We start from the raw sequence: 22,903 nt of genomic DNA, 5'->3' as shown, positions 1-22,903 counted from the left end.
ATTCAGTTTAACTTTGTGATATCACCATAATTGCCGAAATACATACTGTAAACGTGGAAATTACGCAAGGGGGAAATTTCGCTAATAATGCGGAGTCCTTTTGATCATGAAAATTTCCCCTTTGTGATATCAATTTGAACTACAAACGAAGGTGGATTGATTGCGAAAATTTCCCCAATGCGTATAGTCTATATATCGAAATCTCGAAATTAACCCCCCACGAAAATAACCTTGTTAACAGATTTGATCCTATTATCATGATATCGCCTAATTATTGTGGTGATATTGCCAATACTGTCACCTATATATATATATAGGTGACAGTATTGGCAATATCACCACAATAATTATATAGACAGTGATACCATTATATTGAATTGGACAAGTGACATCACTACAAATAATTTGTGATGTTCACATAATCGTTTCAATAAATCTGTTTCACCGTATTGTTACAGTGAAATCACCGAATTGGCTTACAAAATAAAATATCAACCAATTCTTATCACCAGGGATAAACATTTCACAGTCTGCAGACGGAGGAAAACAGTGAACCAAAATAAATAGAATGTGAACACAATCAAGAGGACGAGTTTTATTGCTGTCATGGTTCGAAGTATTATGGACAATATGGTTATAATAGTTGCTTTATAAAACCAGAATAAAAACAAATTACTGATACAATAACTTACTGCCAACTTGTTGGTATTTGTATGAGTGAACATTATATTGCATACATGTAAATAATCTCAAACCTTCCAAAAGAACATTTATAGACATGGACCTTTTCCCAACAAACATCTACATTAAAACAACATATTTTACGCTGCTGCTTCTGATGAACTACTTTGAGTTAATTTGAAAATGATGAATAATAAAAAAAAACGTTTTATTTGATAATTCATGTATAAAAACAGGAAAAATATCCCTGTTAAATAGCAAAAGTACTGAGTTGACAAGTACACAGAAAATTCGCATACTACAGACAACCTTATTTCAGGCAAAAAATTCAACAAAATTATAGAATTTTTCTTGCATGTTTAGAGTGTCTTTCTATAAACAGATACAGGACAACCAGCACATTATGTTGGGATATGAATTTTCAAATTTATAAAAATAGGCAAAGTGTTTTAATTTATAACAATAGGCAAAGGGTTTTAATTTATAACAATAGGCAAAGGTTTTATAAACAGTTATAACACTACTGTACTGGTTCTTAAATTTATTATCATTTCTTACATATTCATGGAATTATTGCAACTTTTATCTTCACTCAATGTTCAAACTGATAACTTTAACCTGTTTTCAAAAATTACTGTACTCTGTACATGTACAATTCACACAGTTGCAAAATAACTGTCCATGGATTTTCCTACAATATTTCAACTCGCCCCAGGGTCCATTGAATTGGGAATTTCAACTCGACAAAATGTGACATATGGGAAAAACAGAAAATAGAGAAATTTTGGACATTTTTTATCATCTCCCCCAGACAAGTGGATAACAAACGAATCACAAAAGCAGTTGTTTTTTAACTGGGGTGGCCACTCAAAAGATAGCTATCTTACTATTAGTATAAAATACCAAGATATCAAGAAGCTTTGTGAGTACATTTGTAATTTTATTTATATAAATCCTTTAAGTTTTAAGGTCAGTATAAAATTTATCCTTTAAAAACATTTTATTCTTGTTAACAATATTTTCTTAAGACTGTGAATTCTTCACTGCCAAGGAAAATCATTGTAATAGAAGGACAAAAATTATTTGTTGTAATTTTGTTTACGGTTCCACCAGCACAAGTGAACGGATATCCATGGTATCATTTTATCGGCCATGTTTAACTTCCAAACTTTTAAATGATGCAAAACGTTTGGAAAATGAAAAATAAAAACATTTTTCTTGTCGAATATAAAAGCACTATAAATCAGTGTAATGTTTTATTCTAAACGTGCTCCCGAGGTGCGTTCTGAATGCAAACAATCGTGTCACGTCAGCGTCATTCCCGAGTGCACGTGTACCTATACACACCGAGCTGTCTATCATCAAGTTGAGGTTGACAATAAAAAGTTGAGAGAATTACACCCAAAAAGTTCGTAAAAAAAACAAAGCCCTAAATTATCGACATTCCATTAGGAAGAATTATGTTGAATAATGATTGTGCCCTAGTGGTGAATTTTTACTGTAATAACCAAACAACTGTCATTTACACTGGAGGTCGCCATTTTGAACGTAAACATTCAGAATAGTCGATACCTTGTCACACAAGTGTTTCAGTTAGTGCTGATTGTCATGAACACGCCTCGGGTTTCTGTTTGGTCAAGAATGGTTACTTGGCAACATTTAGTGGCGATTATGGTCAAAATATGGACATACATATATAAAAATATATTGTTGCTGGAGGTAGAAAAAGATAATAAAAATAGTAAAAAATCTTAGGTAGACATATTATACTGTACAACTGTTTACTACACATGTACACAAAGAAAAAACAATATATTTACAAACATGCCAGGATTTCTGAGAGACGATAACATGGAAATTCATATTATCTTTCACACTCTTCCTAAACATTTTCCTATTTAATTTCTCATTGGCATTCTGGCTCTGACAGAAGATTTCCCTATTTTTTCTTTGGTATTCTGGCTCTTCCTTCAGATTTTCCCTATTCAAACATTCCTGGGGAGATTTTTAAAAAGAACATGAAACTGCACGATGCATATTTCAAAAACTTTCTATCTTAAAACTCTGTAAAATTGTCAATATCCCTCGGAAGTAAAACAATATACATATAAATTAAAAAAGGAAATATCACAGAATGTCTTTGCCATGTGACATCTGCTGCGATGACAACAGAGTCAAAGACTAGTCAAGTTCACTTTAAATCCATTGATCATTAGGTGGGAATCTAAACAAATTCGACTGGTAGTGATTTAATATGCTTTAATTTAAAAAAAAAAACTTATAAAAATCTGTAAAAAACTAGTTAAATACAGTAACTAAATACAAATGTCCATTACCAATAAAGAAATAGCACACCAGATTAGTAAAAAATCACACACAGAATTATAAGATTTAAATAAACATTCAAAGTGACAGAAAAGAACATCAATTGGACCCAAAAAAGAACTGGGAAAAAGTGCTAGATTGTCAACATATGTATATATGGTTTTACAACTAAAATGTATATAAGCTTAATAAATACAAACAAGATGGTCTAAATGGGCAATTACTCTTGAGCTTCTCGGCGAGGAAGCTTGAGAGCTTTTTTAAAAATCATACAGATATAAGATTATGTGACCAATGCATTTGTGTCGAATTCAATCATTACTGGTGATTTAAGCACCAATTTTCAACAATTGAAAATGATCTTGTCAGATAATACTGAAAATCCAAATAATATACAGTTACATTTGTGTATATGTAAATCTAGTATTAACAGGAAATCTATATTATATAGACAAATAATGGTATTCCAAAACATGAAATTATAATATTGGTACAAAATGTAAATAAATAAATGTAATTTAATATTGTTCTGATTAAATTTCACTGATGATTAATAGATCTAACTTTGACTAATCAACCATAGTGAAAAATACGTTCTATATCTATTTACTAGATTTACAATTTTCAATACATTTCATGCAGACCTCAAATCAACGTACAATTTTCCAAATTTGAATTTTACCATTCACTGCATTAAAGAAATGTTTCAGAACATTGATGAATTGAACATAATTTTCCCATTTCATTTGAAATGCTTTCATAAAAATTCTCAATCTCTTATGCTGAAATCTGAGGATGATGGCTCTGAAATTTAGAACCATCTTCCATATTACAATCTGATCAATAACAAAGAGTTCTAACTACAGATGTAGGCTTGGACAGAAAAAAAAGTACATCGATCAAAAACATTATTGGTGAATCGCCAACAAGTACACAGGGTTCAGGAAAAGGAAATATTATGCTTGGAGAAAAAATATTTAATTAAATATCTTCCAAAAATTTCATAAGAGTTAATTGGGACTATAAAATTTTACCCTGGAAATCTATTCCTGTTAAGAGTAAATTGAATAAAAATTTGCCAACATGAATTTCTACTGGTACTTATGTGTCTGAAATCTGTGTTCACTTCAATCATATACAATCACTGTTAAGATTCGTTATAATACTAGGAATATATTCATACACAAAGTACACTCTGGAGAACTCGAGTATTCCCTCTGCACCTAGGGCACAGAGGAATTCTGGGATATACCACTACCCTCTGCTAGGAATGAGCGAGTTGGATTCCTGTTGGAATAATTAATTTTCCATTGTTTGTATGTAGAATGTAGCTTTCTGATTGGTTGAGATTTTTTTCATACCTCTATGAAAAAAATCCGAAAATCGTGCGAAAAATGTGACGTCACGGCCATTGATGCAAATTTGTGAAAAAGAATAGGTTGTAAGTTTATACAATTCTTAGATCTTTTGCCCTATTAGATAGTCTTCCATAAACATTCTAGACTTTTCTTTGATCTTTTACTGTAAGATAGTCATACATGAACATTTAAGAGTTTTTTCTGATTTTTTACCAAAAAAAAAAAATCTTAGATGAACACTTACATGAACATTTTAGAGTCTTTTCAGATCTTTTATTAAATTCAGGAAATTGATTGATTTTTCCTTAGAATACAAAATTTCCAACCGTCATGTCAAACAAATGTGTTGTCACAAAGGCAACTTTGGTCAAAATCCTATTATCCAGGACCTACTGAAGCCCTTTATTTGCCAGATATATATATATATATATAATTTATCATTTGTTTTTACTGTGTCTGTAACTTAATATTGGTACAACTGTGTTAACAACTCTGACAAGATAATTTTGTCCCAAAAGATCATGTTTTCTCCAAGACTTGGTACTTGTATTTATCGAATAAATCTGAAAATACTTTGTTATACATAGCTCTCCTTATTATAAAGTCGACAAAAGATAAACGTCAAAGTGATCTAATCATATCAAAAAACTTTTTGAGTTAAATCATTTGATAAATGAACAATTGGTAACGGTGGGCAGTTGGTAAATTGGTGGGGAGTTGGTAAGGTGGTGGGGAGTTGGTAAGGTGGTGGGGAGTTGGTAAGGTGGTGGGGAGTTGGTAAGGTGGCACTTTTCAGTGTTTCTACAACATGTATAAATGGTTGTAGTGCTACAACATGTATAAATGGTTGTAGTGTTACAACATGTATAAATGGTTGTAGTGTTACAACATGTATAAATGGTTGTAGTGCTACAACATGTATAAATGGTTGTAGTGCTTTTGCATATACAATGTGTAGATTATCTAAACTTTCCTTAATACACATATGCTGTACATGTATGTGAGCGAGTCCGATCAAAATCTATTACTATGGTGATCATGGTCTTATTAAAGAAGGACTGAACTCTCTTTGGTCATAAGATGTTACACGGCCATGTCTAGTCGACTGACTCAAACACTAGACAATTGCGAATGCGTCGTCATTTGGAAGCAGGCAGTGATTCGTTATTCTTTATCTTCATATGTATTCACGTTAGATGGAACAGCTAGACTATAGTAAATAGTTGATTATCACACTCGCCCACTAAAACAATAACACAGCTTAGATTTTTCCAAATGATCCCATGATGTTCTGATCAAAATCTACAGAGAGGAAGACGTTGTCGAGGCCGCGGAGGGTACGGAGGTAGTCAAAACTATTCTTAATCTTCTGATCCGTGATTCCTAGACGTGTGTACAGACTTGTCAGACCTCGACTCCTCGAGGTTTCCACAATGGCAGTGTAGTTGGCACGGGATGTTAGCCGAATCCTTGCGGAGGTAGCCTCAGCTTCCTGTCTGATCTCGGATGCCTCATTCCTTCTTGTCTGAACCTAAAATATAAAGGGTCAAATATAACCAAGAAAAATATTAACAGCAGATGTTACAGTCAGATTGATTTGCATCATAATAAGGTCTTAAGATGCTGTAATTTTACGTTCCACCTGTGTGTCCTGATTATCCCTGACCCCCACCCCTCACCAGTCCTTACCTTAGATGCTGTAATTTTACATTCCACCTGTATGTTCCGATTATCCCCGACCCCCACCCCTCACCAGTCCTTACCTTAGATGCTGTAATTTTACGTTCCACCTGTATGTCCCGATTATCCCCGACCCCTCACACCTCTCCAGTCCTTACCTTAGATGCTGTAATTTTACGTTCCACCTGTATGTCATGATTATCCCCGACCCCCACCCCCACACCTCACCAGTCCTTACCTTAGATGCTGTAATTTTACATTCCACCTGTACATCCCGATTATCCCCGACCCCCACCCCTCACCAGTCCTTACCTTAGATGCTGTAATTTACATTCCACCTGTGTCGTGATTATCCCCGACCCCCACCCCTCACCAGTCCTTACCTTAGATGCTGTAATTTACATTCCACCTGTGTCGTGATTATCCCCGACCCCCACCCCTCACACCTCTCCAGTCTTTACCTAAGATGCTGTAATTTTACATTCCACCTGTGTGTCGTGATTATCCCCGACCCCCACCCCTCACACCTCTCCAGTCTTTACCTAAGATGCTGTAATTTTACATTCCACCTGTGTGTCCTGATTATCCCCGACCCCCACCCCTCACCAGTCCTTACCTTAGATGCTGTAATTTTACATTCCACCTGTGTGTCCTGATTATCCCCGACCCCCACCCCTCACACCTCTCCAGTCTTTACCTTAGATGCTGTAATTTTACATTCCACCTGTATGTCCCGATTATCCCCGACCCCCACCCCTCACACCTCTCCAGTCTTTACCTTAGATGCTGTAATTTTACATTCCACCTGTGTGTCCTGATTATCCCCGACCCCCACCCCTCACCAGTCCTTACCTTCGATGCTGTAATTTTACGTTCCACCTGTGTGTCGTGATTATCCCCGACCCCCACCCCTCACACCTCTCCAGTCCTTACCTTAGATGCTGTAATTTTACGTTCCACCTGTGTGTCGTGATTATCCCCGACCCCCACCCCTCACACCTCTCCAGTCCTTACCTTAGATGCTGTAATTTTACGTTCCACCTGTGTGTCGTGATTATCCCCGACCCCCACCCCTCACACCTCTCCAGTCCTTACCTTAGATGCTGTAATTTTACGTTCCACCTGTGTGTCGTGATTATCCCCGACCCCCACCCCTCACACCTCTCCAGTCCTTACCTTCGATGCTGTAATTTTACGTTCCACCTATACATCCTGATTATCCCCGACCCTCACACCTCTCCAGTCCTTACCTTAGATGCTGTAATTTTACGTTCCACCTGTGTGTCGTGATTATCCCCGACCCCCACCCCTCTCCAGTCCTTACCTTCGATTCTGTAATTTTACGTTCCACCTGTATGTCGTGATTATCCCCGACCCTCACCCCTCACACCTCTCCAGTCCTTACCTTAGATGCTGTAATTTTACGTTCCACCTGTGTGTCGTGATTATCCCCGACCCCCACCCCTCACACCTCTCCAGTCCTTACCTTCGATGCTGTAATTTTACATTCCACATGTATGTCCCGATTATCCCCGACCCCCACCCCTCACACATCTCAAGTCCTTACCTTCGATGCTGTAATTTTACATTCCACCTGTATGTCCCGATTATCCCCGACCCCCACCCCTCACACCTCTCCAGTCCTTACCTTAGATGCTGTAATTTTACATTCCACCTGTGTGTCGTGATTATCCCCGACCCCCACCCTTCACCAGTCCTTACCTTAGATGCTGTAATTTTACGTTCCACCTGTATGTCGTGATTATCCCCGACCCCCACCCCTCACCAGTCCTTACCTTAGATGCTGTAATTTTACACTCCACCTGTATGTCCTGATTATCCCCGACCCCCACCCCTCACACCTCACCAGTCCTTACCTTAGATGCTGTAATTTTACGTTCCACCTGTGTGTCGTGATTATCCCCGACCCTCACACCTCACACCTCACCAGTCCTTACCTTAGATGCTGTAATTTTACACTCCACCTGTGTGTCGTGATTATCCCCGACCCCCACCCCCACCCCTCACACCTCTCCAGTCCTTACCTTAGATGCTGTAATTTTACGTTCCACTTGTGCGTCCTGAAGGAGTTTTTCCTTCTCTGCATCTTCCTGCAGTGTAAGAGAGCGTAGCAATCTCTCCTTCACATCACCAGGAATGTAAACCTGCCCCATCTGGAAGTACTTAACATTGGCGAACAGTCCAATATCATCTTCTAGACAGATCCCGCGAGCCTTACAGCTATCAGGGCAGGCTACAAAACAAGAATTGTATATAATAAATTAAGTCTTAGTATTCAAACAGATTCCATAGGGCTTACAACAATCAAGGTAGGCTACAAAACAATTGTGATATAGCTGTCAAAACACCATCAGTACTGGTTGATATCGACCTTGACCTGTCATCACAAGGCCATCAGTACTGGTTGATATCGACCTTGACCTGTCATCTCAAGGTCATCAGTACTGGTTGATATTGACCTTGACCAGTCATTTCGTCATCAGTACTGGTGGATATCGACCTTGACATGTCATCACAAGGTCATCAGTATTGGTTGATATCGACCTTGACATGTCATCACAATGCCATCAGTACTGGTTGATATCGACCTTGACCTGTCATCACAAGGCCATCAGTACTGGTTGATATCGACCTTGACATGTCATCACAAGGTCATCAGTACTGGTTGATATCGACCTTGACCTGCCATCACAAGGCCATCAGTACTGGTCGATATAGACCTTGACCTGCCATCACAAGGTCATCAGTACTGGTTGATATTGACCTTGACCTGTCTTCTCAAGGTCATCAGTACTGGTTGATATCGACCTTGACCTGTCATCACATGGTCATCAGTACTGGTTGATATCGACCTTGACCTGTCATCACATGGTCATCAGTACTGGTTGATATCGACCTTGACCTGTCATCACAAGGCCATCAGTACTGGTTGATATCGACCTTGACCTGTCGTCACAAGGTCATCATTACTGGTTGATATCGACCTTGACCTGCCATCAAAAGGCCATCAGTACTGGTTGATATAGACCTTGACCTGCCATCACAAGGCCATCAGTACTGGTTGATCATTAGTTTTATCAATTTCATTACCATATTTCCAGTCACATTTCTTCTGACAACAGATTCCTCCCAACCTCTCTCGGACTGCCTTGTACATGGCTTCTTCGACTATTCGACGATCTGAGAACATTTCCCTAGTTGTAAACACAGGCACTGCCCCCTGGTGGTAAAAGCAAACTTTTTAATTAATCCTGAAAGGAGACCCCTCCCCTAATAAGAATTCAATATCTAAGTTTGCGTAGGGATTATCTATAAACCTCTTTTAGGTTTTTTTATTTTAAAATGGATGTTTTCGCAATAAACAAAGATAAGGACATTGGAAAGTATTCATTTACTGTCTACTGTAACAGATCTTCTCTCTACTGTAACAGATCTTCTCTCTACTGTAACAGATCTTCTCCCTACTGTAACAGATCTTCTCCCTACTGTAACAGATCTTCTCCCTACTGTAACAGACCTTCTCTCCCTACTGTAACAGATCTTCTCTCTCTACTGTCACAGATCTCTCTACTGTAACAGATCATCTCCCTACTGTAACAGATCTTCTCCCTACTGTAACAGATCTTCTCCCTACTGTAACAGATAGTCTCCCTACTGTAACAGATCGTCTCCCTACTGTAACAGATCTTCTCCCTACTGTAACAGATCATCTCTCTACTGTAACAGATCATCTCTCTACTGTAACAGATCTTCTCTCTACTGTAACAGATCTTCTCCCTACTGCAACAGATCATCTTCCTACTGTAACAGATCTTCTCTCTACTGTAACAGATCTTCTCCCTACTGTAACAGATCTTCTCTCTCTACTGTAACAGATCTTCTCTCTACTGTAACAGATCATCTCTCCCTACTGTAACAGATCTTCTCCCTACTGTAACAGATCGTCTCCCTACTGTAACAGATCTTCTCCCTACTGTAACAGATCTTCTGTCTACTGTAACAGATCTTCTCCCTACTGTAACAGATCTTCTCCCTACTGTAACAGATCTTCTCCCTACTAAAACAGATCTTCTCTCTACTGTAACAGATCTTCTCCCTACTGTAACAGATCTTCTCCCTACTGTAACAGATCGTCTCCCTACTGTAACAGATCTTCTCCCTACTGTAACAGATATTCTCCCTACTGTAACAGATCTTCTCCCTACTGTAACAGATCTTCTCTCTACTGTAACAGATCTTCTCCCTACTGTAACATATCTTCTCTCTACTGTAACAGATCTTCTCCCTACTGTAACAGATCTCTCTACTGTAACAGATATTCTCTCTACTGTAACAGATATTCTCTCTACTGTAACAGATATTCTCTCTACTGTAACATATCTTCTCTCTACTCTAACAGATCTTCTCCCTACTGTAACATATCTTCTCTCTACTGTAACAGATCTTCTCCCTACTGTAACAGATCTCTCTACTGTAACAGATATTCTCTCTACTGTAACAGATATTCTCTCTACTGTAACAGATCTTCTCTCTACTGTAACAGATCTTCTCTCTACTGTAACAGATCTTCTCTCTACTGTAACAGATCTTCTCTCTACTGTAACAGATCTTCTCTCTACTGTAACAGATCTTCTGTCTACTGTAACAGATCTTCTGTCTACTGTAACAGATCTTCTCCCTACTGTAACAGATCTTCTCTCTACTGTAACAGATCTTCTCTCTACTGTAACAGATCTTCTGTCTACTGTAACAGATCTTCTGTCTACTGTAACAGATCTTCTCTCTACTGTAACAGATCATCTCTCTACTGTAACAGATCTTCTCTCTACTGTAACAGATCATCTCCCTACTGTAACAGATCTTCTGTCTACTGTAACAGATCTTCTGTCTACTGTAACAGATCTTCTGTCTACTGTAACAGATCTTCTGTCTACTGTAACAGATCATCTCTCTACTGTAACAGATCGTCTCCCTACTGTTACAGATCTTCTCTCTACTGTTACAGATCTTCTCTCTACTGTAACAGATCTTCTGTCTACTGTAACAGATCGTCTCCCTACTGTAACAGATCTTCTCCCTACTGTAACAGATCTTCTCCCTACTGTAACAGATCTTCTCCCTACTAAAACAGATCTTCTCTCTACTGTAACAGATCTTCTCCCTACTGTAACAGATCTTCTCCCTACTGTAACAGATCATCTCCCTACTGAAACAGATCTTCTCCCTACTGTAACAGATCTTCTCTCTACTGTAACAGATCTTCTCTCCCTACTGTAACAGATATTCTCCCTACTGTAACAGATCTTCTCCCTACTGTAACAGATCGTCTCCCTACTGTAACAGATCTTCTCCCTACTGTAACAGATCATCTTTCTACTGTAACAGATCATCTCTCTACTGTAACAGATCTTCTCTCTACTGTAACAGATCTTCTGTCTACTGTAACAGATCTTCTCCCTACTGTAACAAATCTTCTCTCTACTGTAACAGATCTTCTCCCTACTGTAACAGATCTTCTCCCTATTGTAACAGATCTTCTCTCTATTGTAACAGATCTTCTCTCTACTGTAACAGATCATCTCTCCCTACTGTAACAGATCTTCTCCCTACTGTAACAGATCTTCTCCCTACTGTAACAGATCTTCTCTCTACTGTAACAGATCTTATCCCTACTGTAACAGAGCTTCTCCCTACTGTAACAGAGCTTCTCCCTACTGTAACAGATCATCTCTCCCTACTGTAACAGATCTTCTCCCTACTGTAACAGATCTTCTCCCTACTGTAACAGATCTTCTCCCTACTGTAACAGATCTTCTCTACTGTAACAGATCTTCTCTCTCTCTACTGTAACAGATCATCTCTCCCTACTGTAACAGATCTTCTCTCTACTGTAACAGATCTTCTCCCTACTGTAACAGATCTTCTCTCTACTGTAACAGATCTTCTCCCTACTGTAACAGATCTTCTCCCTACTGTAACAGATCTTCTCTCTACTGTTACAGATCTTCTCCCTACTGTAACAGATCTTCTCCCTACTGTAACAGATCTTCTCTCTCTACTGTAACAGATCTTCTCTCTCTACTGTAACAGATCTTCTCCCTACTGTAACAGATCTCCCTACTGTAACAGATCTTCTCCCTACTGTAACAGATCTCTCTACTGTAACAGATCTTCTCCCTACTGTAACAGATCTTCTCTCTACTGTAACAGATCTTCTCTCTACTGTAACAGATCTTCTCTCTACTGTAACAGATCGTATCTCTACTGTAACAGATCTTCTCCCTACTGTAACAGATCATCTCTCTACTGTAACAGATCTTCTCCCTACTGTAACAGATCATCTCTCCCTACTGTAACAGATCTTCTCTCTACTGTAACAGATCATCTCTCTACTCTAACAGATCTTCTCTCTACTGTAACAGATCTTCTCTCCCTACTGTAACAGATCTTCTCTCTACTGTAACAGATCTTCTCCCTACTGTAAAAGATATTCTCCCTACTGTAACAGATCTGCTATAATGTTACACCTCTGATTAATAAATTATGTATGTTTTTGATTTATCAACCTGAACATACATTATCAAATAATTCAAATAAAACTAGCAGAGAGTAAATGTTTGGTCTCTAATATAAATAACTTTTCTGTCACAAATGAAATGTGTACTGTTTTGGGGCCTATTCAAGGTTTCTGCTTTGTGACGACATTCATAAAATTATCATGAAATGAAGCAAGTTTGTAAGATTTTCATTGAATTAGATTTAATTCTACAATAATTTGAGCCATTTATGAATGCTCTATTCCCCTTGGTTTTCACTTATTGACCTTGTATATGAAATATACCATATTAAGGTCTTGATTTACGCTTTTCCTTATTCCCCCCCCCCCCCCCCCCCCCCCCCCCCAAAAAAAAAACCTGTACAAATTATCTCATTTTTGATTTTTTGACTAAGTTCATACTCAGTATTCTCTAAAGCATGATTTTAAATGATTCAAACAAGTTCCACAATATACATTTAGTTTTGTATGAAACAACAGTATCACAGTATATATTTTAATTAAGATTGTATCTTTGTATACCTTGAGAGCGTCGATGGCACTAGACCGCATCACATCCTTGTAATAAATGTCGTAGGCTCGGTGCAACGCAGGTAAATCATCCTTACGCAAGTAGTACTGGAAATTCACCGTCACTTGAACCTATTTAAACAAAAACATCTAAAAAATCAATTTTTTTTTTTCCATTAACGATAATTGAATAATGAACACTCCCCATGTAATATCATATGGAATAATGAGCTACTCCCTATGACACTAGGTGGCGTTGTTTGTAGTATGTAAGATGGCGACCTATACACATGTGAACCGAAGACTCTGTGTATGTAATTTGTTATCAAGACGTTACCAAAACATCATAGATTTAAGAGATAAAGTAAGTTTCTTATCTTCACTGAGTATAACGATACTAATTCACAACACATAAAGATAATCATATCTATGTAAATATGGACGATTTAGAGATAGTTCTACACATTACTCCCCCAGACCCTGTATGGATGTTCAAGTGTGAAACTTTGAGCGCTCTAAGAAAAGAATTGACAATATCACATCGATGTATACATAGACTATGTGGGGCAAATTTCACACCTCACTTAAAATTTAGCGATTTCCCTTAAATCTAGGGTTTTAATTTGGCGTTGAGCATATACAATATATTACCTACCGGTAAATATAGATAATTGTGTTATGTCCATACATCCAATCCATGTTGATAAGTGTGTTGTGTATTATCGATCCTCTGTCTCGAAACCGGAAACTAATACCAAAAAATTTCAGACTAACACATACAAAGTATGATATCGTCGTGGTCATCTATTGTATGATGTGTATACATACAGGTAAGTTAAACAATTAGTCTACAGGTAAATTGTTAACACCAGTTCATTGAATGGTATGGGTAGATGGCTTTGTTTTCACAAAAAATAATGATGATGCGATATATGTCATACTTGAATTGCTATACATGTAGCGTGAGTAGTTGTTCACAAGTTATTCGTATGTAACTATCAGCATTTTGCCAGACAGTTGCCAGGCAACAACCAACGTTACGCACCAGTCGTTACTCACGGGAGTTATCGAAGGTAAATGGCGGTCGGAGCGGAAATTATTGGCGAAATTGAAATTTTTGCTTCTTTTTAATTGGCGGTGTTAAAATTTGACAGGTTAAATTTTTGCGATCTATATATAGACTGCCAAATCGCCAAATTGAAGCCCTGCTAAAACTTCCCACTATACAGTACTATATGATTGTCACAATTGTTGTAATGTATGATTATAAGATATAATATTGTCGTAAAACGCTTAAAATTACTTCTCTGGTGTCATCCAAAATAGAATTTTACCCCTGACATGTTTAGAAAGTGCGAGTACAAATACTCATCCGTAAAAATGTATCTGGAGAACTAGAAAATAAAATTCTCCCATTAATCGCTAACAGGGCTCCATTTTAATACAAACTGAATTGGATTGTTGTAAAACAGCAGAATTGATGTATATCCTAACACAGAGGTTTGGGTGTTATCAAACTGAATTGTATTGTTGTAAAACAGCAGAATTGATATATATCCTAACACACAGGTTTGGGTGTTATCAACTCGAACTTTTGAAAAACTTGTGATGAAAAAATTCATATTTTTCCTTGAAATAGTTGAATATATCATCACTTGCATGTGTTTGATCACGATTTGACCAGGACTGTAAATATACACTATTTACAACACCTGAATAATTTTATAAGATCAAAGATTTCTCTTTCTTTCTTGGTGAGTTGCTATATTTTCATACCTCAAGGCCGTCGGAGGTAAAAGCTCGTATTCTGCTAAGCGTCTCAAAGTGGGCGTCGGCTTGGAATATCTTGAACTCATAGTCAGGTCCAACGAAATGTTTACCAGAACTGTATACTTCGTCCAGATTGACCGTTCCTGTGCTCTTCTGTCGTTTGAAGCCGTACTGTTTAATATAAATGAATCAACACTGGGAATCACATCAATTTATATTTGCAAGCCACATTACAACTGAAATCCATCTCCGAAATTTTCTCTTTCTTGTCCTGTTTTACTTTTTCAGTTCTGAACATAACAGATTCATACTACTACCATTAAGTTATTCCTCTCCTGAAGAGTTAAGACAAATAAAGACAATGAAATAAAAATGAAATCAATGATTATGAAGCTCACCGGTGGCAAAATGATTACATTACAATTTTGGTCATTTATTAGCACATGTTAAATGCTCACTACCATATTATTTCATCTGATACATACAGATATTATGGTCAACTTCCTTCAAATTCCAGAAGTTTATATAATTATAGAAAAAGAATGTATAATCAGATTAATATATACAGTATACTAAAAGACAGTATAATCAGATTAATATATACAGTATACTAAAAGAATGTTCAAGATGGCAAATGTAAAAGTCAAAATTAAGTCTGGGGAGTCAAAAAATGACCCAAGGACCAATCAAAACCCAAGCAACATCTGTTATCACATGATCGATACTAACCTCATAGTACTCAATCCCACTAAATCTCATCGACAGGAAGATGACCAGTAAGAGGATGACCAGTAAGAGGATGACCAGTACAAGGATGACCAGTAAGAGGTCTCCTACTCCGGTCATTAAACGATACTCACCACGTAATACTCAATCCCACTAAAACACATCGGCAGGAGGATGACCAGTAAGAGGATGACCGGTAAGAGGATGACCAGTAAGAAGATGACCAGTACGAGGATAACCGGTGGGATGACCAGTGAGAGGATGACCAGTGAGAGGATGACCAGTAAGAGGATGACTAGTGAGAGGACAACCAGTGAGAGGATGACCAGTAAGAGGATGACCGGTAATTATAAGAGGATGACCAGTGAGAGGATGACCACTAAGAGGATGACCAGTAATTAAGAGGTCTCCTACTCCGGTCATTAAACGATACTCACCTTGTAATACTCAATCCCACTAAATCTCATCGGCAGGAGGATGACCAGTAATAGAATGACCGGTAAGAGGATGACCAGTAAGAGGAGGACCAGTAATTAAGAGGTCTCCTACTCCGGTCATTATACGATACTCACCTCATAATACTCAATCCCACTAAAACTCATCGGCAGGAGGATGACCAGTAAGAGGATGACCGGTAAGAGGATGACCGGTAAGAGGATGACCAGTAAGAGGTTGACCGGTAAGAGGATGACCGGTAAGAGGATGACCAGTAAGAGGATGACCAGTAAGAGGATGACCAGTAAGAGGATGACCAGTGAGAGGATGACAGTAAGAGGATGACCAATAAGAGGATGACCAGTGAGAGGATGACCAGTAAGAGGATGACAGTAAGAGGATGACCAGTAAGAGGTTGACCAGTAAGAGGATGACCAGTAAGAGGATGACCAGTAATAGAATGACCAGTAAGAGGTCTCCTACTCCGGTCATTAAACGATACTCACCTCGTAATACTCAATCCCACTAAAACTCATCGGCAGGAGGATGACCAGTAATAGAATGACCAGTAAGAGGATGACCAGTAAGAGGTCTCCTACTCCGGTCATTAAACGATACTCACCTCGTAATACTCAATCCCACTAAAACTCATCGGCAGGAGGATGACCAGTAATAGAATGACCGGTAAGAGGATGACCAGTAGGAGGTCTCCTACTCCGGTCATTAAACGATACTCACCTCGTAATACTCAATCCCACTAAAACTCATCGGCAGGAGGATGACCAGTAGCAGGACCCCTACTCCAACCACCAGCAATATACATGTGAGAGGACAAGACGCTTCAGACATGGCCGCCGTTCACTCAATCACCGGCTTGTTCTATAGACTTTCTGAAAATGCATAAATTTAGGATTTCAGATTTTTTATAGATCATCATTTAACAAACTTCTGTCATTTCTGAGAGCATCACAAAATGATGCATCTTCCAACCATGTGCTTGTTTCTTTTGAAGCGATATCAATGCAAAATATTTTATGCCATACCAATGTTCACAGCCATTTCCAAATGTCAGATCACACTCCTTGACAAAGGTGAACAAACTAAGTAACATTATTGTCAGGAATGGTTTTAAACCAAAAGTTGGAAGCATGCAGCTCTGTACAGACTCAGTGCAAGAAATAAAACTTGAGCATCACTGGTTCTCTAAGCAAGTATGTATACGTTTAACAGAACTGACCCAATGCTGAAACAATCCAGTAGCAGTCCAATTTAATCATGAAATATTCAAAGGAATATTTTAAAGATTACAAGAAAATGTTCACTTGCCTAACAGGAAAGTTGTCAGTGGTCAATATTTACTTGCCTACAGACAAAATTTACTGGTCTCGGACTATCTGATCCGAGGTCTCAGACTATCTGATCCGAGGTCTCGGACTATCTGATCCGAGGTCTCAGACTATCTGACCCGAGGTCTCGGACTATCTGACCCGAGGTCTCGGACTATCTGACCCGAGGCCTCAGACTATCTGACCCGAGGTCTCGGACTATCTGACCCGAGGTCTCGGACTATCTGATCCGAGGTCTCCGACTATCTGACCCGAGGTCTCAGACTATCTGATCCGAGGTCTCTATCTGACCCGAGGTCTCAGACTTTCTGACTCGAGGTCTCGGACTATCTGACCAGAGGTCTCAGACTATCTGACCCGAGGTCTCGGACTATCTGACCCGAGGTCTCGGACTATCTGACCCGAGGTCTCGGACCATCTGACCCGAGGTCTCGGACTATCTGACTCGAGGTCTCGGACTATCTGACCCGAGGTCTCAGACCATCTGACCCGAGGTCTCAGACCATCTGATCCGAGGTCTCAGACTATCTGACCCGAGGTCTCAGACTATCTGATCCGAGGTCTCAGACTATCTGATCCGAGGTCTCAGACCATCTGACCTGAGGTCTCTGGCCATCTGACCCGAGGTCTCGGACTATCTGATCCGAGGTCTCGGACTATCTGATCCGAGGTCTCGGACTATCTGACCCGAGGTCTCGGACTATCTGACCCGAGGTCTCGGACTATCTGATCCGAGGTCTCTATCTGACCCGAGGTCTCAGACTATCTGACCCGAGGTCTCGGACTATCTGATCCGAGGTCTCGGACTATCTGATCCGAGGTCTCGGACTATCTGACCCGAGGTCTCGGACTATCTGACCCGAGGTCTCGGACTATCTGACCCGAGGTCTCGGACTATCTGACCCGAGGTCTCGGACTATCTGACCCGAGGTCTCGGACTATCTGATCCGAGGTCTCTATCTGACCCGAGGTCTCAGACTATCTGACCTGAGGTCTCAGACTATCTGACCTGAGGTCTCGGACTATCTGACCTGAGGTCTCTGACTATCTGACCCGAGGTCTCGGACTATCTGATTCGAGGTCTCAAGACTATCTGACCTGAGGTCTCTGACTATCTGACCCGAGGTCTCGGACTATCTGACCTGGGGTCTCTGACTATCTGACCCAAGGTCTCCGACTATCTGATCCGAGGTCTCCGGCTATCTGACCCGAGGTCTCCGACTATCTGATCCGAGGTCTCCGGCTATCTGACCCGAGGTCTCAGACTATCTGATCTGAGGTCTCTGGCTATCTGATCCGAGGTCTCAGACTATCTGACCCGAGGTCTCAGACTATCTGACCCGAGGTCTCGGACTATCTGATCCGAGGTCTCCGACTATCTGACCCGAGGTCTCAGACTATCTGATCTGAGGTCTCAGACTATATGATCCGAGGTCTCAAGACTATCTGACCTGAGGTCTCAGTCTATCTGACCTCAGGTGTCGGAGCTATCTGATCTATCGCCTTAGGCTATCTGACCTTAGGTCTCAGACTATCTGACTCGAGGTCTCAGACCATCTGACCCGAGGTCTCAGACTATCTGACCCGAGGTCTCAGACTATCTGATCCGAGGTCTCAGACTATCTGATCCGAGGTCTCAAGACTATCTGACCTGAGGTCTCTGGCTATCTGACTCAAGGTATTAGACTATCTGACCCGAGGTCTCAGACTATCTGACTCAAGGTCTCAGACTTTCTGACTCAAGGTCTCAGACTATCTGATCTGAGGTCTCCGACTATCTGAAATGAGGTCTCAGGCTATCTGACCCGAGGTCTCAGACTATCTGACCCGAGGTCTCAGACTATCTGACCCGAGTTCTCAGACTATCTGACCCAAGGTCTCAGACTATCTGACCTGAGGTCTCAGACCATCTGACTTCAGGTCTCAGACTTTCTGACTCAAGGTCTCAAGACTATCTGAAATGAGGTCTCAGACCATCTGACCCGAGGTCTCAGAATATCTGACCCGAGGTCTCAGACTATCTGACCCGAGGTCTCGGACTATCTGACCCGAGGTCTCGGACTATCTGATCCGAGGTCTCCGACTATCTGACCCGAGGTCTCGGACTATCTGATCCGAGGTCTCTATCTGACCCGAGGTCTCAGACTTTCTGACTCGAGGTCTCGGACTATCTGACCAGAGGTCTCAGACTATCTGACCCGAGGTCTCGGACTATCTGACCCGAGGTCTCGGACTATCTGACCCGAGGTCTCGGACTATCTGACCCGAGGTCTCGGACTATCTGACTCGAGGTCTCGGACTATCTGACCCGAGGTCTCAGACCATCTGACCCGAGGTCTCAGACCATCTGATCCGAGGTCTCAGACTATCTGACCCGAGGTCTCAGACTATCTGATCCGAGGTCTCAGACTATCTGATCCGAGGTCTCAGACCATCTGACCTGAGGTCTCTGGCCATCTGACCCGAGGTCTCGGACTATCTGATCCGAGGTCTCGGACTATCTGATCCGAGGTCTCGGACTATCTGACCCGAGGTCTCGGACTATCTGACCCGAGGTCTCGGACTATCTGACCCGAGGTCTCGGACTATCTGATCCGAGGTCTCTATCTGACCCGAGGTCTCAGACTATCTGACCCGAGGTCTCGGACTATCTGATCCGAGGTCTCGGACTATCTGATCCGAGGTCTCGGACTATCTGACCCGAGGTCTCGGACTATCTGACCCGAGGTCTCGGACTATCTGACCCGAGGTCTCGGACTATCTGATCCGAGGTCTCTATCTGACCCGAGGTCTCAGACTATCTGACCTGAGGTCTCAGACTATCTGACCTGAGGTCTCGGACTATCTGACCTGAGGTCTCTGACTATCTGACCCGAGGTCTCGGACTATCTGATTCGAGGTCTCAAGACTATCTGACCTGAGGTCTCTGACTATCTGACCCGAGGTCTCGGACTATCTGACCTGGGGTCTCTGACTATCTGACCCAAGGTCTCCGACTATCTGATCCGAGGTCTCCGGCTATCTGACCCGAGGTCTCAGACTATCTGATCTGAGGTCTCTGGCTATCTGATCCGAGGTCTCAGACTATCTGACCCGAGGTCTCAGACTATCTGACCCGAGGTCTCGGACTATCTGATCCGAGGTCTCCGACTATCTGACCCGAGGTCTCAGACTATCTGATCTGAGGTCTCAGACTATATGATCCAAGGTCTCAAGACTATCTGACCTGAGGTCTCAGTCTATCTGACCTCAGGTGTCGGAGCTATCTGATCTATCGCCTTAGGCTATCTGACCTTAGGTCTCAGACTATCTGACTCGAGGTCTCAGACCATCTGACCCGAGGTCTCAGACTATCTGACCCGAGGTCTCAGACTATCTGATCCGAGGTCTCAGACTATCTGATCCGAGGTCTCAAGACTATCTGACCTGAGGTCTCTGGCTATCTGACTCAAGGTATTAGACTATCTGACCCGAGGTCTCAGACTATCTGACTCAAGGTCTCAGACTTTCTGACTCAAGGTCTCAGACTATCTGATCTGAGGTCTCCGACTATCTGAAATGAGGTCTCAGGCTATCTGACCCGAGGTCTCAGACTATCTGACCCGAGGTCTCAGACTATCTGACCCGAGTTCTCAGACTATCTGACCCAAGGTCTCAGACTATCTGACCTGAGGTCTCAGACCATCTGACTTCAGGTCTCAGACTTTCTGACTCAAGGTCTCAAGACTATCTGAAATGAGGTCTCAGACCATCTGACCCGAGGTCTCAGAATATCTGACCCGAGGTCTCAGACTATCTGACCCGAGGTCTCAGACTATCTGATTCTGACCCGAGGTCTCAGACTATCTGACTCAAGGTCTCAGACTATCTGACTCGAGGTCTCAAGACTATCTGACTTGGTGTCTCAGACTATCTGACCCGAGGTCTCAGACTATCTGACTCAAGGTATCAGACTATCTGACTCGAGGTCTCAGACTATCTGAAATGAGGTCTCAGACTAATCAAACTGATCACTATAGGTCTAGACCTGTTGTTTAATGAACCACTGTACATGTGACCTAGTTTTCTAGTCTTGCCGCATGACCTAATTCTGTTACACTTTATTTGCTACATTCATTCATGGTTGCATTTTATTGAAATTTTGAGTGTTGAAAAAGAAATACATGTATGATATCTAGTCATTCTTCATGTAAAATTTTGATGCATAATACCTCATATGTAGGTAGAAATTAAAAGTAAAAACAAAATCAAATTTCCTGTGGTACTGTCATCATTCATTAACATACCAAATTATCATCAAAACTATGTTACAAAAATTCATATTTCAAAAATTTGAATTTCTTAAATAAATTATAATTACAACGGAAAATAATGAAAAATTTATCAAATAAAAATAAAATAAAACTATTTCAGCATATGAAGTTTTGCTAAAATCAGTCCAATAACAAATCCACGAAAATTATTTGAAAAAAAAGGTTAAATGGTAAGATTTATATAACAAAATTAGAGTGTACAGAAAGACTTTTTAGCTGGCAGTGTAGATGATGTGCCAATATCAGGTTGACATGACGAAATATCAACGAGATGTAGTCGAGAGGATGTGTGCTGTTAATGGTAGTGCATCTCAATGATTGAACAGATATACGGAAATAACCCCTGCGCAAACTCGTGACATGAAAAATCATGTTGCAGATTAATCTTGTATTAGGTCCGATCAATTATTGAATAACATCCGTCACGCACACACCAGCCTACTGAACTGGAAACAAATAGGTACAGTTCGTAACTGTTAGCTGATCGTCGCATTAAATGTCGATATGCGCAAATAGATGAGTACTAAGCATACACTGGCAAATAAGCACATACAAAATCAAAGAAAATGCACTAGGCCTAGTCCAAAACAAGTACTTTTTTCTTTCGCTTTAGTTTACTGCAGATCAGCAATTATGCAAGGACGCGGAAAAGATTAAGAAATACAGGAAGTTAAGCTAATATACGGTCGGTATTTTGTCCGTCACGTTTGTTGCTAAAGTGCACTTACCTTTATTTGATGATGGTTGCTGTCCTCGACTACCTTGGTTATAGACTGTGATATCTACTAGAGGACGCTCACACCACCATCATCAGGGACATTAGATTTTCTAGATACAAATGCATCAGACTAATTCGATACCCTTCGATAAAGCGTCAGAGTGACGCTGTAGTTGATGAGACGTCACACAGGATAGGGCAGAATCGGGCGATGGTTTACAGGATCGGACCGGATCGGGATATAATCTGGCCCCTGTCATATTGTATTTAAAAGGATTGTCAATGGGCATATCAGACACATTTTAACTACCTAGAGATGAATAATTAAGTCAAGCTAATTTTATTCTGGCTCAGGACTGTAAACATCAGTCCTGATCACCAGACTCGATAATATACAATATGATATGATACTGTAACTGTTGGTATATACAGTAATTCAGGGTTTGATAATGGCTTCGTAATTT

General features: G+C 40.4%; 1 protein-coding gene across 4 annotated transcripts; it reads right to left on the bottom strand.

Annotated features, from left to right (window-relative positions):
* Window positions 1–582: 582 nt before the first annotated feature.
* LOC117317359 lies at window positions 583–22,593 on the bottom strand. 4 transcript variants are annotated; one of them, XM_033872153.1, is made up of 7 exons: window positions 22,450–22,593; window positions 16,801–16,952; window positions 14,908–15,072; window positions 13,144–13,263; window positions 9,156–9,285; window positions 8,090–8,298; window positions 583–5,895 (listed from the first exon to the last, which is right to left on the bottom strand). In XM_033872153.1, the coding sequence occupies exons 2-7, from the start codon at window positions 16,909–16,911 to the stop codon at window positions 5,626–5,628; spliced, it is 1,005 nt and encodes a 334-aa protein (XP_033728044.1). In that variant the 5' UTR covers window positions 16,912–16,952; window positions 22,450–22,593; the 3' UTR covers window positions 583–5,625. The 4 variants fall into 4 exon arrangements, with proteins under 4 accessions (XP_033728044.1, XP_033728046.1, XP_033728047.1 ...); XM_033872155.1 differs by lacking the exons at window positions 16,801–16,952; window positions 22,450–22,593 and adding an exon at window positions 16,569–16,612; XM_033872156.1 differs by lacking the exons at window positions 16,801–16,952; window positions 22,450–22,593 and adding an exon at window positions 16,200–16,243.
* Between the last annotated feature and the right edge of the window lie 310 nt (window positions 22,594–22,903).

The sequence above is a fragment of the Pecten maximus genome, chromosome 19, assembly GCF_902652985.1.
Source record: "Pecten maximus chromosome 19, xPecMax1.1, whole genome shotgun sequence".
NCBI lineage: Eukaryota > Metazoa > Mollusca > Bivalvia > Pectinida > Pectinidae > Pecten > Pecten maximus.
This window is presented reverse-complemented; position numbering and strand designations above follow the sequence as displayed.